The sequence below is a fragment of the Diabrotica virgifera genome, chromosome 3 (assembly GCF_917563875.1).
Source record: "Diabrotica virgifera virgifera chromosome 3, PGI_DIABVI_V3a".
Lineage (NCBI taxonomy): Eukaryota > Metazoa > Arthropoda > Insecta > Coleoptera > Chrysomelidae > Diabrotica > Diabrotica virgifera.
The window spans coordinates 1861211-1883026 of NC_065445.1; the positions used below are offsets into that span (position 1 = coordinate 1861211).

General features: G+C 32.5%; 1 protein-coding gene across 7 annotated transcripts in view; it reads left to right on the forward strand.

The window, feature by feature from the left end:
• LOC114324427 (ephrin type-B receptor 1-B) overlaps positions 1-16126 on the forward strand; it is a 968545-nt gene extending 952419 nt beyond the window's left edge. For 5 of the 7 annotated variants that reach the window (XM_028272269.2, XM_028272271.2, XM_028272268.2 and 2 more), the window contains one exon: positions 9062-9893. In XM_028272269.2, coding sequence (XP_028128070.2) covers positions 9062-9878 — 817 coding nt within the window. In that variant the 3' untranslated portion in view covers positions 9879-9893. Of the gene's footprint in view, positions 1-9061; positions 9894-13605 lie in introns of those variants that run through there. The other 2 variants (XM_028272275.2, XM_028272276.2) reach the window with 1 other exon arrangement.
• The last annotated feature ends 5690 nt before the right edge of the window (positions 16127-21816 follow it).

The window sequence follows — 21816 nt, forward strand, 5'->3', positions numbered from 1 at the left end:
ATCCTCCCACTCAAAATGATCCGGAACATTGTTTAAATAATCAAAATGTCAAAATATGAAGGAAATTGGAGGATGTCAAAAGGATGTTTTTTGATTATAACTTTAAAACTATTCATTTCTGAGAAAAGTTGTACTGCCATAAAAGTTGCGTAATTAAATTTCCTACAATATAGAATTGGTTGTTAATTTAAAAAATACTCACCCTTGTTGCAAAATAGCAATAATGGCGAAAAAAAAACCATACAAAAACAAGTCGTTGCATTTTACGTTTTTCAACCATTTATGCTACACCTAGGATCTTCATGTTTTATCCAGAAAACTGTATGATATAGTAAAACAACACTGTAAATTTCATTAAGATTGGTTTAATAGATTTTGCAAGCCAGCTTTCGCAAAAAAATCATTTTTTTTAATGTTGCAGGACTGAAAATAAAGCAGATAGCAAGTTGAATCCTTTTTTGCTTATAGAAGTGTACTGTACCTTTCATTTTCAATTTTCAAAATTGATATCGATTAATTACCACGGCGTCAGGAATTTTTTTAAATAACAATTAATTTTTGGTGCTACGCGCAGGACAGCGGTGTTCGGTTCGCACAAGTTAATTTCCACCAACATTTCTTCCAATCTTTATCTAATATATTATTTTCTTACTCTATATTTTGTTGTATTTTAATATTTTAATTCCACAAAAATCAAACTAATTTTATTATTGTTTGTGAAATATTGTTTAAACAATTGTATATGTTTAAAAATAATAAACTTTTATTCTCTAAGTTAAAATATGTGAACAAAGAAAGTTTTTGCTAAAAAAAGTATTATTTCAAAGGATATAGTATGTGTTTTTATTTTGCAATAAACAAATTTATTTATTTATATCGAAATGTAATAAAAATTAAAATGTATCAATCATTATCAAAGGTCATTGGAATGCCCAATCAGAGCAAACTATCCGCTGTCCTGCGCGTAGCACCAATAATTAATGTTTATTTAAAAAAATTTCTGACGCCGTGGTAGTTAATCGATTTTAGTTTTGCAAATGGCAAATGAAATGTACAGTACAATTCTATAAGCAAAAAAAAAATTCAACTTGCTAGCTGCTTTATTTTCAGTCCTGTAACATTTTGAAAAAATGAATTTTTTTTGGAAAGCTGGATTGCAAAATTTATTTTGCAAAATTTATTGAACCGATCTTAATGAAATTTACAGTATTGTTTTACTGGATCATAAAGTTTTTCTGGGTAAAATATGAAGGTCCTAAGTGTAGCATAAATGGTTGAAAAACGTAAAATGCGAATACTTGTTTTTGTATGTTTTTTTCGCAATTATTGCTATTTTGCAACAAGGGGTGACTATTTCCTAAATCTTTAACCAATTCTATATTGTAGAAAATTTAATTACGCAACTTTTATGTTAGTACAAATTTTCTCGAAAATGAATACTTTTAAGTTATAATCAAAAAACGAAGAAAAAAAAATAGAATTGTTTCTTCATTTTTTGACATTTTGATTATTTAAACAATGTTCCGGATGTTTTTGAGAGGGAGGATAACTCAAATATTATTATTTGAGTTATTTTCAAGCAATTTTTGCAAAAAATTTTGAGTCACTTCTCAACGTCCAAATGTGCTAATATTTTTACAGATGCGCCCTGGTCTAAATAGGTAATCTTCAAGATCAACGAGAATGCAGACAAGAAGTTGAGAATTTCACTTAGCTGGAAACTAACATACGTGACAGCGAAAAAGATAACTGTGAGCTAGACGAAAGAATAGCTAAAGAGACTGTTCAGGCATGAGTTTTACACAAAATCCTTACATCTAAAAATATAACGAGACTTGCCAAAATACATATTATAGACAAAACAGTTTTGAGACTGACAGTCCTCTATGCAATCAAAAAATGTGTGCTAAACCAAACACAAGCAGAAAAAAAAAATAAATGTATGGGAAAGGAACATACCGAGAAGAATTTTTGAAGGTATTAAATAGGGGGGGGGGGCTTTATAGAAGAAAAACTAATTCTGAGATTATGAGTCTTTTTAAAGATCCTGCGATATCAGAAGTAGTAAAATTATCAAGATTGAGATGGTTGGGATATTTAGACAGAATGAAAGAAGAAAGAATACCAAAAATATTAATAAATGCAGAGACGGGCGACAAAACAGGCAAAAGTATTGTACTATTTGACTGTCTAAGAACGGCTTAAGTATTTATATTTATCTAAAACCTATTTTCATCTTGTACTATTATAAATAACAATATTATAAAGCAATCAATGAAAGCAGTAATTAAATAATTTGTTTAATTTAAACAGTTTTTTTTTTTTTTTTTTTTTTATATAATTGGCTTTGGCATGAACCAATTAGCCAGACTTATTTTTTATTTATGAAATATAAAGGGAGCATTTTTTTTTGATCCAATATAAATAAATTGATTTTTCAAATTCTCACACCCTAGGATAAATAATATTGTGTTAGTAAAATGTGTGTTTCTGTTTAGTGCATTTTTTTATATGTATATTTTTTTTATTTTTTTTTAATTATATTTTTGTTTTTTTTTTTATGCTTTATTTATGTAGTATTTTGTTTAGTTTTATTTCCTTTTTTTTTCATTGTTTTTTTTTGTTTTTTTTTATTTGTTTATCATTATTTTACTTTTTTTTTTAACTTTTTTTTTTTAATTATTTTTTTTGTTAATTTTTTCGTGAACACACTTACAATAATATTTTGTATCGCAGAATTGCTTACAATGATGTTAGTTTTTTACAATTTCATTTTGCAACGAATTAAATGATTATACAAACATTGATATAAGTTAATATTATTACTAAAAATTATACAATTTAGACTGGTTGGCAAACAGAATTTGAGATTTACCATTTCTTCGAAAAATGATTCTATGCTCTTCTTATTTCTTGAACATTCTAGGATTACATGGTTCATATCACCAACTTCTCCGCATGGACAATATGGGTTTTCATCCAGTCCTATTTTATATTTGTACAAAGGAGTCATAGCATGATTAGATCTTATTCTGTTTATTGTAACAATGAAGTTTCGTTTGGTTAATTCATGAAACCAGCTTTTCAATGGTATGTTATTTTGGTGGCCGACATAGTTAAGCCCTGTGACTGATGAATTATATTCTTGCTGCCACAATTGTTTTAAATGTGAAGTAAACTTGGAGGTAAGATCTGTATATGGAACAATATTGGTGGTTAGATAGTAGCCTGTGTCAGTGGCTGATTTGGCTAGTGTATCCACTGCATCATTACCTTTTATTCCTGAGTGCCCTTTAATCCACACTACAGCTATTGTTTTCCTTTGTTTTGTTGCTTCAAAGTTCAGTTTTAATATTTCTGCCTCTATGTTAGTAAGGTTTTTCGATGATTTCAAGTTTGTTATTCGGTCAACTGCACTTTTACTGTCAGTGAATATAACATGATTCTGTGTGTTTCTCGACTGGACGTATCTAAATGCATTTGCTATGGCAATTGTTTCGGCGGTATATATGGAACACTCATCTGGTAGCTTGAACTTGTAATATTGGGAAGAGTTTGCGTCATAAAAGGCACAGCCTACTTTTCCATTCAACTTGGATCCGTCAGTATATATGTATTGGTGTTCAGGCCATCTTCCATTAATGGTTTCTAGAAAGTTTTCTTTTGGGTCCAGGTAGTATGTTTTTATATGTTTTGAAAAGAAAACATGGGGAGGTTCGGTGTAGATAGGTATAGTTTTGTTGATAGACAGGGAGTTAGAGATTTGTGCCAGTGTGGTATAGCTGTTTACTAGGAGTGGAGTAGCTTTTGAATGCCAATATGGATGGGTGAGTACTAGGACAGTGAGGTCGTGAATGTTACGAAGATAGCTGGCTTCTTTGGATATGGCTTTAGCCATAAATTTATGACTAATTAGCTGCCTTCTGAAAGATAGTGGAGGTTCTACAGATTCGACTTCTATAATATTTATTGGGGTAGATTTAAGATAACCAAGACATATTCTCAAACTTGTGTTTTTCTGAGTCTCTATTTTGTTTCGGTGAGTATGTGCTGCTGTTCCATATAGGTGACTGCCATAGTCTAATATACTTCTAACCATTGTTTTATAGAACAGTAAAGCGGTATTTGGATCTGCTCCCCATTTGGTATGGCAGAATGCTCTCAAAATATTCATAGCGTTCTCGGTTTTTTTTATTGCATGGTGGATGGTATCTTTCCACAGTAATTTTCTGTCTAAATAGAGTCCAAGGTATTTAACACAATTTTTGATTGGAAGAAGATATGGTCCCAGTTGTAACTGTACTTGAGTTATGTCCCTTTTTTTAGTAAAAATACACACTTCAGATTTTTTTTCAGAAAGAATTAAGTTGTTTGAATCTAACCAGTGCTTAACTGACCATAGGTTTGTGTTTAAAATGTTCTGACAATTTGAAATAGTAGTACCGTTGGTGTAGATAACTATATCATCAGCAAACTGTATCATATTCACGTTATTCAAATTTACTTCGAAGTCCATTGTATACAGTATAAAAAGTAGCGGGCTGAGTATGCTGCCTTGAGGGAGTCCTAAATTCGATGTTCGGGATCCTTGAAGGTTTTGGTTTAATTTTAGTGAAAGTCGTCTATCGGAGTATAGTGAAATTAAAAATGAACATATTTCATGAGGTATTCCTATTGATGTCAGCTTATGGTACAAAATGTTTAAATTTACGTTATCAAAAGCCGAGGAAAGGTCAATAAAAACTGCAGCTGTATGTTTTTTTATTGTATACCCTGTCAGTATATCTGTAACGAGAACAGTAATAGCTTCGAGAGTGGACCTACATTTCCGGAAACCATATTGTGAGTTTGGTAGGATGTGTTCAAATTCTAGCCATTGTTCTAATCGATTCTTTATTATTCTTTCCAAAGTTTTAAGAATACAAGATGCCAGGGATATAGGTCTGTACGAACTTGAGAGGTCTAGCGGTTTGTCTTTCTTTTTAATAGGTAATATTATATAGTTCTTCCAGCTATCCGGAATAGGACTTGCACCAGTCCAGATACTATTATAGATTTCTAACAGAGACTTTTTATGTTTAAATGGGAGGTGAAACAGCATGGAGTAAGTTATATTGTCCTCGCCTGGTGAAGTATTATTAGATAGTTTCAACGATCTTTCTAATTCCCACATCTCAAAACGTTCAAGTAAGTACAAGTTGTTTCTGGGAACAGTTTTTAAAGATAACTGATTGTATTCTATGCATTCTTTTGCCCAGTCTGGTGAGATTGTGGCATGGAATTCTTCTATCCAATTCGCTTCCAGATCAATAGGTAACTTATTCTGCTGCTTACGATTCTTAAAACTATTTACCTTTTTCCATACTTCAGTGATGGGAGTTGTCTGATTTAGGCTCTCAACATATTTCCTCCACTGAATTCTTTTTGTTTCTTTGAATGTTTTTTTTGCGATGGCATCAACCCGTTTGAATTCAAGTAAATTTTGTATGTTTGGGTTTTCTTTCCATAATCTGAAAGCTTCTTTTCTCCTATGAGCAATGTTGTTGCAGGTCTCATTCCACCATTGTTTTGGTTTGTGCTTCCAGTACTTATTTCTTATTATTGTTCTTTTCGGGATACAAATGTTTGCAGCTGAGTTTATCGTGTCTATGAAATTGTTGTAGTTACATGCGGTGCTCATTTCCTCTAGTGTTGTCGTGTACAGATTCCAGTTGGCTCTTTTAAGAACCCATATGTTGTGAACTGGACCATAGGTTTGTACGCCTGAGTCAGAGTTATTAAACTTCATATATATAGGAAGGTGATTGGATCCATGAGGATCCTGTATGACTGACCAAGATATTAAATGTACTATGTCTTGCGTACAAATAGACAGATCAATGGCACTTTTTCTACCTGACGTAACAAGTGTGGGTGCACCATCATTGAGATACACAAGATTGCAGTGATTAATAGCATTGAGCAAAGAAACACCATAGACATCATTAAACTCACAACCCCAAGAAAGATGATGAGCGTTGAAATCTCCAGCAATTATAAAAGGTCGTGGTAAGTTTTCGAAAAATTGTATCCATTCTCTTACTTCTATCCGAGTCTTTGGTTTAATGTATATTGACAATATGTACACTGCTTTGTTATTAGGTAGAAGTTTCACTTCGATGCATGTACACATCATTCTTGCTGGTTTCTGTACTACGACTTCTGAAAATAATCTATTGGATTTTACTAGTATGGCTACCCCACCGTAACCATCCATACGATCTGACCGAACAATATTATAACCTTGGAAGTTATAAAACCTTTCCTGTTTGAACCAGGTCTCTGACAAAGCTGCTATGGTAGTTTCTGTTGTATTTAAGAGATATTCTAAGTTTTCTTTATTGCCAACTGCAGATCTGCAGTTCCACTGTAAAATGTTGAGTTTGTTTATAGCTGAGAAGACGACGAAGTAGTTGGTATATTGTGCACGTTTAATAATTGTTTACTAATTAATATTTGCTGTAAGTCTTGTTTAGTAACATTGGGATTATTAGTTTCCCTAAAATTTTTAAAAAGTTCGGTAACAATAGTAAAAATTATATCTAAAATATCAGAGTTTGACTCTGTTTGTAGCGTGTGAGAATTTGAATTTAAATTATTTTTATATGAAGGACTATTTATAATTGGAATATTAGTTCCTGATTGTCTAAAGTTAAATGTGTATTCTGGATCTGACTGTGTCAAGACAGGACTATTTGGTCTCTGCCTTTTGCTGCCTTTAGAAGATTTGACGACTGTATATTTATTATGATTACTATTGGCCGAAAATGTGAATGGACGAGTAACAGAAGAGCTATTTAAACTTTGGTTAACAAGAGGGTAATTAGAAGAAGGCAAATTTTGTTGATGAGAATCTTTAATAATGTTATTTGATGTTACGTCTGCATAAGATTTGCGGGGAATTTGTTTGTTGGCATCATGGTAATTAATATTACTATTAGTCATGCATTCTTTAATTAATTTCTGTCTTTTGAATTCTGGACATGACTTAAGATTTGTTGTGAAGTGGTCTCCCATACAACTAAAACATTTTGGGGTTAATGTTGTTTCCTGACACTCTTTTGTATTATGGTCTTTCTGGCAATTGTTACAACGGGGGTTACTCCTACAATGCTTCCCCTGGTGGCCAAATCGCAAACAGTTGAAACAAAGCAGGACTTTTTGTTGATATGGTTCAATTTCTTTCAACACCTTATTTATAGTAACGTATTTTGGAAGTACTTGTGTTTTAAAGCTTACTACACACGATTTAGTAGGAACATAATTTATTTTATCATCGGTAACCGTTTTTCTATTTATTCTAGAAACGTTTACTACCTCAAAATTAGAATTTATTTCGAATTTTTTAATTTTATTTTTAAGATATTCATCGGAGAATTCTGTTGAGACATCCCGTATAACACCTTGTCTAATAATAATAAATTTAGGTATATAAACATCCAAATTGTTTTTAACAAAAACCGGATCGTCTTTCTTGTCGATAAGGTAATTAGCGTTTTTAGAATCCGTAAATTTAATTCTTAATTTATTTCTGCCAATTGTATCGATACTAATTATTTTATTATCTAATTCTGGGAATTTTGTAAGAATAATGTCACCAATTTTTAATGCATTAAGTTTACCTTTAAGATCGCTATCTTTATTTTCAACATATATATGGAACGGTCCACGGTCATTTATGGTATACTTAAAAATTTCTTTTTGTTTGTCATCGTTAGATTTAATAGGATCGGAAGTACTTACAGTTTGGTTGAGTTCAGCCTTACTAAAACCTTTAAAATTGCTAGGGGATTCCATTTCAATATCTGGACTACTAAGGGTGGTATTGGGAGGTCCATCAGGTTCAGGGGGCGGTTTACCGCCCGTGTCCGCACTCATTTAATTAAAAAATAGAAACAAAAACGCGAGTTATTAGTCTATATATTATTTGAATAATTATCGATACTTATTATTCGTATTTGTAAAGCGTTTAGATTACTCGTCAGCACCGGCTATTGACACGTCCGACTCACACGAGAACTAAAACTAGAATGAATTTAAACAGTTAGTGTAAAGCTTAATAGATGTCGCTAAAGTTTGTGCTTTAGATATAGCACATTATTTATTTTTTATTTGTACTTCAGTACGCTCTTTTACTTCTTATTTTGTTGTCACCTTACACATACTAATTTGAAGGTATTTTGGATACATTTTGGTAAATTAGTAACTTTTTGGTAATTCAAAATAATAAAAGTCTAAGAATGAATCATATCCATCTACAAAAATACCGAGATCAAAGAAAAAGATGCATGTAAAATTAATGTAAAAATATAGGAATGGATGACGATATTCGTGTCATTAAAAATCTGTACTGGAATTAAACTGCTGTTGTAAAAATGGGAGATAACTACAACTACACCGACGAAATCTCCATACAACGAGGAGTCAGACAAGACGCAGAATTGCAATCATTGAAACTATTTTTATACCAATGAAGACATTTATTTGCAATAAAATAATCTCACTTTAGAACTAATACAAAGAATGGCTAAGTTCTCTATTTGGTCTGTACCCACTCGTGTATGGTACAGAGGAGAGGATACTAAAAGTATCAAGCATGAATATATTTAAAGCTTTGGAAATGCGAATTCATAGTCGGATGCTGAAGATACCGTGGACATCAAGAAAAACTAATAAGGAAAGTACTCAGGGGTGTCAAGAAAGATAGAGAATTGCTAAAGATGGTTAAACACTGGAAAATGTGTCTTCTTGGTTGAAAAACATTCGTGAATGGATTCAGATATCAAATGCAGGATAATTATTCCATGTAGCAAAAGACACTAAAGCTTTCGCAATGGTGATAATTCTGATATGGCACGTGAAAAAGAAGATATCTCTTAATATGTTTTATTTCTTAGACTCTAGAATAATTAAACAAATATTTGTTAGATAATAATTGTATAAGCAAAATGATCCAAAAAATCACTAGTTTTAGTTAACCCCTTGCAACATATCCCTTATTCTTTTTTCTCACTCATTTTAGCTGTCAGCTGCCATATAATCTTCCCTGGCCTTCACAAAACATACCCTCTCACATTACCCCAGTCATGCAATTATCAGAACTACCTCATCTGCATCACAATCCCTACTTTGGTTCGCTCCAAAGGCGCATAAACGTAGCAGAAGTGGAAACCCATCCATACTATGGACTTCCAGACGTCATTTTGCTACAGAACTATGGTGTGGTACCAGATATGACGCAACAAGAACTAGATCTGCGGAGATTGAAAAATGAGTACCGCAACTGTGTGATAGAACACGAAATGAAACAGAGGTTCAGCAGCTTGCTTAACCTGAAGCAAGACAATCTCTTCGAGGCGAATAGCGGTAACCAACTGAGGGAACTAAACACGAATATGTGGTTGAACAACAACTTCGGAAATGATAGCAGAGAATCAAACTTCAAGCACAAAACTCCATTTTATCCGAACATAGACATTCGACATAATCCAGACGGACCAGGAACTGCCAACATGTTCTTTGATGATGGCGACGAGTATGACCAACAAACAGAGAACTTTTTCGGGAAAAAACCAGATCTCTTTAACGACAGCAACGACTATAGCAAAAGACCGGACCATTTCTTCACGCAGATGATCAACAAATCAGGTTCCGATCTACTGGAGCTAAGCGAACAGTTTTCTGATAACTTCAAAGACGAATCCAGCGCTGCTAATACCAGTTCTGATAATTTGTTTGATGATGGCACTAATGTAGAGAGGGTTGAAGCTAAGCCCGATGTAGCGGAAACGAATAACGCTCAGAGTGGGGGAGCTTGGGTCAATTTTGTAAATGTGTAAATATGCTTGCTGTGGTTTTTGTTTTGCAAGGTATTTGTTTGCTTTTTTACCCTATTGCATGAAGCGCTAACATTACTTTTAAGCTTTTTCTTTAACACGTTTCTATTATGATTTTATTAGTGTGTGCACCTAAGAAATGCAGCTATGTAAATGGTAGTGATATAAAAGGTAATAATAGTATTTTTATTATTATTAAGGCAAAAAGTATTATTTCAGGAGTAAATTTTAGCTATATGCTTAACGTAACGTACCATTAAAAGTATTTTTTACCCTATTAACATTAATGTGTAGTAACACACACTTGGTTTTGTTATTCCGTACCGAACTTATATGTTATAAGTTAATTGGCGTTGAAGTTTAATCATAATCATCATCAACGACAACCTGTAAGCGTCCACTGCTAGAGTTAGGCCTCCCTCAGCCCTTTCATCTGTCACTGTCTTGTGCAGGTTGCGTTCAGTGACTGCTAACACGCTCCAGGTCGTCAATCCACCTGGTTGATAGGCGTCCTCTACTCCACAGTGCTTCTCGTCGTTGCCTCCACTCTAAAATTCGTTTTTTCCGTGGGTTGTCTGATAATCTGGCGACGTATCCTGCCCAATTCCACTTTAGCGACGCTATTCTTTCGATAGCGTCGGTTGTTTTTGTTCTACGACGTATTCTCTCAGAGAGACACCCAGCATGTGGCGCTCCCTAGCCCCCTGAGTAACACGAATCATGTTCACTTCCTTTTTTGTGAGTGTTAATGTTTCCGCTCCATAAATAAATAGAGGTAACACACACTGGTCAAAGATTTTCCTCTTGAGGCATATGGGTAGGTTCGAGGTACATAGTTTTATTTATCAAACGCTGCCCAGGCTAATCCTATGCGATCTGGTAGCCCTGCTCAATCGAATTTCATGTCTTAAGTAGGTACTTACATGATGCAGTCTGTTCAATGTCTCTTCCGTCAACAGCAATATTATGATTCAGCACCAGATTTGTCATTATTTGCGTCTTGTTCAAGGAAGAGGGATCTAGTTTTTCCAACATTATTACTGCATCATCCATAATACGATCGGCTTTAAGGACGATGCCATCTGCCAATCTCAAATGCCTGAGCATTTCTTCATTTATGTTGATACCATATTTGTTCAGATCTGCCTTCTGGCAAGTATATCCTAAAAGCTTCATGAACAGCTTTGGAGAAATGGTGTCTCCTTGCCGTACTCCTCACTGTATACAGAATTTATTTGTTTCTTGTTTATATAGTCTTATGGCATTTTGGTAAATATGTGTGAATATGTTAGTGTAGCGATGGTCTTTTTAGCATTATGCCAATGCTTTTATCATTTTCTGCTGGCTCATAGTATCAAATGCTTACTTTTAGTCCAGGAATACCAGTGTCAATGGTTTGTTGTATTCTGCAGACTTCTTGTATCAGGTTTTTTATCACTAGTAAGTGGTCGTTAGATCTAGATCGTCTCAATCTAAATCCAGCTTGCCATCTATGCTGATAGAAGTCTAAATTAGTCTCCAGTCTTTTTTTTGATAATCTTAGGTGGTTTAATCCATCCACTGCCGATTACGCGCCAGCGCGTTATATGGTTACTTCAGTCAGGTGCCGTTCAATGGCTCCGAGAATGGCTCCTAGCCGAGTTCCATCCTCTTCGATCTGCAGCAAATGAGTTTGAAACTTGTTACTATTAAAGTTAATGCCATATGGTGACCCATTTGTAGTTTTGAAGACGTCTTCTAGGGCTAGATTAAAAACTTTGGCAATATTATGTCTCCTTGTTTAACTTCCTCGCTAAATGGGGATGGGATTTGTATCTTCGTCTAGGTACTTAGATACAGTATTTAATCTTATATAATTAGTATTATAAAGAACATTATCGCTATTACTGTTTTTTTTTATAATAAATAATGATTTTTTTTACTTTTTTTAGTTCCACACACTTTTAAAATCCATAAAAGATTTACTGCATATATTTAACAAAAGCATTATCATAAGATAGTATTTGTCAATTTATTTATTTACTTATCACCTATACCAAAATAAAAATTTGCTTTACGTAAAATGTTATTTACTGATAGAGGCACATATAGCTCCCGGAACGAACCATGGCCGATGAGAAACGCTGTCGACGGTCGTACGCCCACCTAAACTCTACAGTCTCTACACAGACAGGATTTCTCTCACCGGCCATGGTTCGCTCCAGAGCTGTACTCTCCTAACATTTGTATTATAATTACAAATAATATTTATAGAAGGAAGAATGTAGCAAAAGTTTGTTATATACATTGTATTATAAAACAATCATTTTTGTTAAGAATATGCATCATATCATCGGTCATTTAAGTACCGCATCAATAAATATAAAATAAAATGCTTACAATTTCCAAAACTCTTTAAGGTTTGTAAGTACAAACTGTAAGTACAAAAAATTGAGATTTTAGAGACAAAAGATCAAAAACACCGAGAAAAGCGCAAAGAAGAAATGAAAAACACATAATGAAAATGATGAGGGAATTAGCAATGGATATAAAAGACAAGACAAGAACACACAACTAAAGAAAATTAAGGAACTAAAAGATCAACAAAGCGAAGATAAGATAAGAAAGCGGAGGGAAGTAAACCAAAAAAATAAACAAATAGGTGTGATTAGAAAAAAAATTAAGACTGCAAACAAAAAATAGAGAAATTGGAGAGAGAAAGAAGGAGAAAAATGTAATAATAGAAGGATTTTATGGAAAAAGAACTACAAGTATCAGTAGATGTAAATGGAGCAAGGAAAATAGGAGAAAACACTTCCGTAATGAAACTTAACAATGTGAAAAACAAAATCGAAGTATTGAAAAATAGATAGAGATAATACAACTAACAAAGAAAACGAACCAAAAGAATTAAATGAAAGAAAATAAAATTAAAATCAAGATAAATTGAAATGCATAGAAGAAAGCTTTAATACTAGAGAAATTAGATACCTACTTATATCAAGGGGTAAAATTGAGAAAAAAAATTATCAAAGAAAATCTATACAATACAAAAGCAAAAATAAAACGAATTACTGAAGTGACGAGGAAATACTGAACAAATGGAATGAATCCTTCGAAGAGCTGCGTAATGAAATACCCACAACATAGTATGAAGAAGAAGAATTGAAGGAAAATATCGATCAAGAACTAACTAGGAAATATCTTTTAATAAAAAACTAATAATACAGAAACTAAAAAAAAAAATAAGAGCCCAGGAAAGGATAAAGTAACAGCGGAAATATTAAAATATGGAGGAACACTAGTCAAACATTTGGAAAAGTTGCTGAAAGAAATATGGGAATAAAAACATGAATGATGTACAAATCCGAACAATTCATGCTCCATGTTTGGGATAGAAAAGTCCTCAGGAAAATATATGAAGAAAGCTATGAAATAAGAATGTGGTTAAAAAGACCAAATGTGGAACTAGAGAAGATGTATGGAGAACCAAGTATTGTAAAATCACAAAAACTGAGATGGTTGTGACATATCCAAAGGATGCCAATCACGAAACTACCCAAAAATAATACTAACAAATAGGAATATTGAGGCAGTTTATTTTATGTAATCAGTAAATGAACTGAATTAATTTAAAATTGTAATACTTAACTCTAATAAATTTTTGTTATATTGTTTCTGCCCTAGTTTTCGAATTTTATTAAATAGGTAAATTACACTGAACGAAAGCAATAACATGTCTATTTTCCAGATCGAACAACCCCCTATCTGCCGACGCCCCTGATCTCACGAATTTCACGTGCATCGAAGAATGGCTCAATTCGATAAAGATGACCCGCTATCTCGAGAACTTCCATTCAGGCGGCATCAACACGATGGACGCCGTCGTCAATCTCACCGTTAAAGAGCTAACGGAGCTAGGGATCACCCTGGTGGGACACCAGAAGAAGATAATGAATAGTGTCCAGAATATTAGGGCGCAAATACGGGTAAACGGGAATGAGGGGTTTCTAGTTTAATAGCCTAGTTTTTGGTTACGATGTCGGGATTTTTTGAGATGGCAAGAACTAGTTGGATCAGTAATATACCAATTATCTCGAATTAAAATATAAATACCCCATAATTATTTATTTTAATTACATTATCTTTATTTCTGCATAGAAAAATTTTTGTAAGTCTGCGCCCAAGTATTTTAAGTTTAGCGTGTTCACAATTGGTTAATTCCTCCATACCCAGGTTGTTATGAAATATTTCCGTTATACTTTATTAGTTTTTTGAATTGTTCGAATTTACTTTTTCCAGCTCTTTCACCGGTCCATTTCCATTATAACATTAACAATAATTAACCTTTGATGTACTATTTTTGCAATTTTCCTGTTATTCTTTTCTTCTTTAGTAGTTATTATAATTTTCTGTATTTCTCTTTTCAAGTTTCGTTAGGTCATCATTTATGTATATACGGGTCGGCAGTTTCTTGAGTTTAGTTTTGTTTTTCATTATCTAAACATATATTTTGTCTTTTAACTATCTACTTGCTTAATTTATTTTTACTTCTTTACTCATTTTATTTTGTTACCCTGCTTCTGTTCTTCTCTTAATATACTTGGATTATTTTTATCAATATTGATCATCCAAAATGGTTGTTACATTTTTTAAATAATTGCTTTTCCATTCATTTATAAAAGTAATTGTCTTAATAGCAAATAAATAGGAAAAAATAAAATATTGTTCTCAAATAAAAGGGAAAATATGATTCAGTGTTCTGTATTTGTTTCCATTTTTGCCGATCTCAAAATTTTTTGACATTTGACGTTTGAAGTGCGGACGGAAAACTAGACTAGAAAGACGTATTAGTGAGTAAACGCGGGACAGATTAGAAAAATGAATTGTGTCAAAGTATCAATAGAACACTTAATATAATATTTTGTGAATCGGAACTTTATAATGACGAAACTTTTTATATATATAGTATATATACCTGGCAGCTTGGCTTTATTTATTCAAGTAAAAATCAAAATGACTAAAGTGTTTTTGATCAAGGACTCTAACGCGATTTTTAGCCCTGTTATATGTTGAGATTGAGATTGTTTAATTGTGATTTTTTAATAATTATTGACTTATTTAATTCCTTAGGTTTCTATATAAGAGAAATAAACTTACATTGATTGTATAATATAAATATGCACCAATATACAGGGTGTAGCAAGAAGGTAGGTCATAAATTAAATCACATTCTGGGACCAAAAATAGTTCGATTGAACCTAACTTTCCTCAGTACAAATGTGCACTTAAAAACAGTTACAGTCCTTTGAAGTTACAAAATGAAAATAGATTTTTCCAATACATCGAAAACTGTTAGAGATTTTATATTGAAAATGTACGTGCGGCTTTCTTAAAGCAGAAAAATCTAAAAAAAATAACAGTGAAATTTGTGCATCCCATAAAAATTTCATGGAGGTTTTGTTCACTTAAACCCTCATAATTGTTTGTGTACGTTGCAATTTTATTATTGTGGTACCATTCGTTAAACACAATGTTTTTAAATTTTTTTTGCCTTTTAGTACTTTTTCGATAAGCCAGTTTGTAGAAATGCGACTTCTTTTTTAATATGTTTCAAAATTTGTAAGTGTCTAACAAAAAGTAAATTATAAGTAAATTTTCATAATATTACCAGGTTTCTATAATCTTACTTAACCCTTTACAAATATGTGGTAGATTTTACAAATGTTCAAAATATCTTGATAAAAACTGGCATATCGAAAAAGTACTCAGAGGCAAAAAAGTTTTAAAAATATTGTGTTTAACTAATGGTACCGCAATAATAAGTTAATTGGAACGTACACAAACATATGAGGGGTTTTATTCCCTTAAAGGGAATAAAACCCCCTAAAATTTTTTATGGGGTTCACAAAGTGGTCATTTTTTATGTGTACAGTTGTTAGGTTCAGTCGAACTATTTTTGGTCCCAGAATATTTTATTTAATGTATTACCTACCTTTTTGTTACACCCTGTAACTGGACCAGAAAAAGTAATCTGTAGCAACTTATATTGATTTCATTTTTCATTTATTATTCTGAATCTACCTTCTAAACCCTTTCCATCTTTTTAACAAACTTCAAAATTCAGTCAGAAACATTACTATACAGTGCTAGTCAAAAGTCCGTACCCCCCCTCTTATCTTTTGAACGGTTTTACCTATAATAGTGAAATTTGGATGGAGGAAATTAACTGACGTAAGCTTCTTAACTAGTTATGACAGGTGACGTAATAGTGACAGATGACGTTACAGAGCCACTGTGACCGATAATTTTAAATGGGACCTTATGGCAAGTGATACCTCGTTTGAAAGGTATTCAAAATACCTACTCAGCCATACTAATTTTTTTGTGTTTTAGTTGATTTTGATTTTGGTGAATAAATTAAATAAATATAATATTGTAGCTTCGCATTTAATTAATAAAAATTCAAATGTACGCCTATGGTTTTTTTGTCAAAAAAGTTGACGCTTTTCGATTCTCTAGTAGTTTTTACGTCAACGTCAACCTTTTTGACAAGTAATCATAGGCGGAATTTTGAATTTTGAATTAATTAAATGAAACTACAATTTTATATTTATTTCATTAATTCGTCAAAATTAGCTTAAATTTGAACAATATTAGTATGACTGAATAGGTATTTTCAATACCTTTCAAACGAGGTGTCACTTGCCATAAGGTCCCATTTAAAATTATCTGTCACAGTGGCGCTGTAAAGTCATCTGTCACTATTACGTCACCTGTCATGACTAGTTAAGAAGCTTACGTCCGTTTATTTCCTATCTCCAAATTTCACTATTATAGGTATAACCGTTCAAAAGATACGAGGGGGGGTACGGACTTTTGACTAGCACTGTATAATCCTGCATGTCCAAAAATATGCCAAAATAATGAAAATAATAAAAAAATTAATAAAAAGTAATCACGTAAACAAAAATGTCTCTTATATACCAACCTCTCTTGTAAATGGTTACTTAAAATATGTTTTTTCAACTATATAATGTATATTTTTTTATGTTAATTATTATTTATTATTGCCATATACCTATTTATAACCTACGATAAAAACAACAGTGGTACTTTCCCCCCTTCTTTTTAATTTCACGAACGAAGGACAAAACACCAAAATAATTCTTTTATAGCCAAATATAATCAAAATAATGTTATTTTTTCACATATCAAGTTAAATATTATAAAATATTTATTCCTCTTTCCTTTCCGGATTTGAATAATAAAAATTCATAGTACAATGGTTTATTTAATAAAAAAAATTGTGTTTTGGGAAAGGACAAAAAAATTGTTGATTATAGAGTATATTTAAATCGTTTCATAGTTTTTAAATGTATATTATCTAGAGAAATGGCACTGTGTTGTTACATCATACGAAATATATGTAGATAATTGTATAGTAAATAAAAGGTATTTTTTATTTATATAATAATCAAAACAACAACTGCAAAGATAAAAACGATCTATCCAATGTTTTTTAATTTAATGACAATTTTTCTAAATATGTTTTTAAAGAAACAGTATCCCTGTTTAATTTTGCTTAATACCCTTTTGTTGCAGCTTATTATGCCAACATCATCCGAATATGCGCATATTTGCATATATCATGTATTAATACAGCCGTTCATACCCAATTATCTAACAGCAGCTTCTAAAGTTAGATTAAAAAGTGTTGTTGATATGTCATCACCTTGCCTAACTCCATTCTCAATATCAAATGCCTCTGCCATATCTCCATCTATTCTCACCATGGCTTAGGAACCCTCCAAAGTCATTCGTATAAGTTTAACTAACTTCTTGGGTATCCCTAACATAGATAGTTGCTTTTATATATTTTGTCTATCTACTCCATCAAACGCCTGTTTGAAATCGATATACAAGTTGTAAATTTGGTATGTTTATATTTAACACCTTTTTCATGTATAAAGTACCCTCGGAGATCGCTGGGAAAATTTCCACTCAAAGTAACATTTCAGTTTGGCAACACTGTGTGAATGTTGATAGTAACATGTCCCTTTTAAGAAAAACAGAACTGTAAATTAGTCCAGACAAATTAATTTATTTTTTTGCCAACAAAAATGAGATTTTTCAACCAAATAATGTTTCAAATATGATGTGCAAAATAATTTTTAATTGGGTTCTGCTAATGATCTTGCATTTTTTTAATTAAAGTAGAACCTTAAAATTTCACTCATTAAATTATTATCGTCCAGTTATCGTCTTAATTATTTTAACTACTAATATCCGTCGACTAATTCTGAATGATTAATGGGTTGTTAAAACATTTTATCTGTAGCGGCTTCTAGAATGTCGTAAAAATATCGAATTTTATTGATAAAATGCACATATCCCACCGATCTTCGCTCTTTACCTCTTAACATATGTATTTGGTCTATAGTTGACCTTTTTGGTTCACTGTTAAATACCTTCTTGTAACTAGTGAATTTTCAAAAAAAAAAAAAATTATGGATGAATCGTTTTATACTAAGTGTTCATTTTTCATAATTATGTTCAGTTAGATAGGTTTTTTGATATCGATAATATTATGGCTCTGTTTGATGTTTAAACATTTCTGTAGCTATGTGTAAATATATAATCTGTTAAATACTCTATATTCAATTGTTTTGAGTCTGTCCCAAATGTTTTGTGTTTATAATTCAAAATTTTTTAATGAATTAGCTAGATTCTGTGTAAAATTTGTCCGTAGAGTAAATCCTATATAAAGACTGTTTGTCTAAATAATTCTAAATATACATTAATCTAAAAGGATAGCAATAATTCAGTGTTTTCAGATGCTAATATTATTTATTTAAATTGGGATGTTAATAAATTGTTTATAAATATAGTGCCACAAGAAATGTAGACTAATTAAAAGAGGTGTTCACTTACTAACTGCTTAACTGTTGGAAAACCAACTATAAAATAAATGCTCGAAAAGGCCACACCTCCTTGACATTCAGACAACTTCCGGTTCCTCAAACAATCACTTCCACTTATTCCCGAAAAATCATTTCAGTTTCCGCTCCCTCGTATAAGGGACTGAGGTATTTGAGACAGATACAGGTAAACAGAGTTAACAAAAACCCTCAAGGTCACTTGCACAGCGTAAACGAATGTCATCTCCTCACGGTTGCAGACAAATTTGTTTTACTGTACACAATGCTGTTTTAAGGACGGGGTACCTTCCCCTTTTGCGAAAGGTAGGCCAAATTATACTAATCCCTAAGCCAGAAAAAAGTGCTGAGCAAACATCTTACAAATTTATTGTCTTACCTCCTTCTATGGCAAAGTTACTAGAAAAAAAATTGTATAGAAAATAGATCCAGTTCTTAAAGCGGATCAATTAATTCATTGTATAGATTTTGTATAGATTTATAGTGAAATATGTCCCATAGAATCAGTCCACCGAGTTATAAAAAATTATATAAATTCTTTGAAGATAAATAATAATACTACCTTTTTAGACATAGCCCAAGCTTTCGACAAAGTTTGGCACTGTGATACAAAATCAGAAAAAGCTTACCGAACAACATTTTCCTTGTCCTCAAATACTATCTCAAATAGAAACTTTTGAGTAAGGTATTGTGGCAAATACGTGTTGTGGCAAAACCACAACTCTACACCCAATAAGTTTTGGCGTGCCTCAAGGGAGTGTACTTGGTCCGATCCTCTACATCATTTACGCAGCTGATCTTCCCACTAGCAAAAATACAACCATTACAACATAGAGAGGATCTAAATTATGGAATGAATTCATTTTCGACTTCAGAGAAAAATCCCGAAACAGGTCGATTTTTATTTTCAAATTACAATTTTTTGGCATATATTTCATACTAGTGACGTCATCTATCTGAGCGTGGTGACGTTATCGATGATTTTTTTAAATGGGAATAGGGGTCGTGTGGCATCTCATTTGAAAGGGTTTTCAATTCTCTATAAAGTAATATAAACATTAATATCATTATTTATACAGGGTGGCCAAAATAATAATTTTTGAATTACATTAATTGACGAAAAAATAAGAATGAAGGAATATTCCATAATTTAGATCCTCTCTGTATATGCAGATGATACCGCTGTTATGGCATCTCACAAAGATCTTGGCATTACTTCTCAAATCTTGCAGACTCACTTGGATGTTATTGATGTTATTTTCTCTTGGTTAAAAACCTGTCCAAGTAAAGCAAATGAAATGTATCCGTGTCATCTTACACCCTACGATGAGATACATGGCCCACTGTGGCATTAAATGATCAGTTCTTGCAAGAAAGAGATGCCAGATACCTGAGAATCCATCTGGACCGACGATTAACTTGGAGGGCACATATGTATATTTGCTAAGAGAAAACAACTGGGCTTAAAACTTGGACCTGTATGTTAATTCGTAACTCACAATAATTAGGCTATTGATTATGTTCAAAATAAGAGAGCTAATAGGAAGTACAACGTTAACGGGATTTTATTGTGTCATATGATCAATGGACCTCTAAATTTGAAAAAACTGGGGAGTGCTACTATTTAAATGGGTGCGTTTTTGAGAAAGGGGTGAATTAGTCCCTAGGTACAGGGCGAATTAGGGTGAGTTCTGTGCACTTTTGGTGCAAACACGTCTACGGGAAAATTTTTCTAGGTTAAATTTACTATCTAAATATCATATTTTGAAGTGAAAATAGTACATTATATACCGCGGGACTGAAGTAGTACATTTAATCCTGAAGGTAAAGTTTATGTATATATGTATAATTTACCTGAAGGATTAAATGTACTTCAGTCGCAAGGTATATACGATACTTTTCGTACTTCCGGTATGATTTTATTAATTATTTCAATAATTTCAATCAGTTTTTTCTCTCTTCAACTCATTTAATAAACTGTCTTTAAAATAAGTTACCATAGTAACATTGCGTTGTGACAGTTATAATTTAGAAACATTGTCATTACTAGTGTCATTGTAAAGAAACATTGTTATTGATAATTATTGGTATCATGAGTGAAGAAGGTGTATCTGATATTGATAAAAGAGCAGCCGAAGTAGGTGAAGAATTGTTACCACCGAAATCTAGAAAACTATACGAGCAGCAGTACGATGCTTTTAAAAAGTGGTGCCGCTTAAAAAATGTGAGACAACCTACTGAAAATGCGCTGTTAGTCTACTTCGATGATAAATCAAAAGCGGTTTGTGCCTCAACTCTCTGGGCACATTACTCAATGCTGAAATCGGTTATTAACATTAGAGAAGATATTGATATAAGTAAATTTCCAAAATTATTAGCTTTTTTGAAGAGAAGAAATGAGGGATTTAAGCCAAAGAAGTCAAGAATTCTCACGTCTGAGCAGGTAGATCAGTTCTTACGGGAGGCTCCGGATGATAAATATTTAATGCTTAAGGTAAATTTGGAAATTTGTTTATATTCAGAAATTTTAAGAAATCAATTTTTTTGTAGGTTGCACTTATTTTGGGCGTTGCGGGAGCTTGTCGTGGAAAAGAGTTGGTTGATTTAGAAATCGACGATGTGAGAGATTTGGGCGATTCCTTCCTAATTGCGATTAGAAACACCAAAAATAAAATTGACCGAAATTTTGTGATCAAAAATTCAGAAAACAGTGCCATCAGTTTTGTGGCGATATTTCGGAAATATGTGGCATTGCGAAAGACAGGGACAACTCATTCAAAATTTTTTGTTCAATACATCAACAAAGAATGTACTACGCGAGTAGTAGGAAAAAACATGTTTGGTACAATTCCACGGCAAATAGCAGCTTTCTTGAAATTAGAAAATGCGACGTCTTATACGGGACATTGTTTTAGACGCACATCTGCGTCTTTGTTAGCTGATTCGGGAGCAACAATAGACGTGCTGAAGAGACATGGAGGATGGAAATCCTCCAACGTGGCCGAGGGATATATTGAATCGTC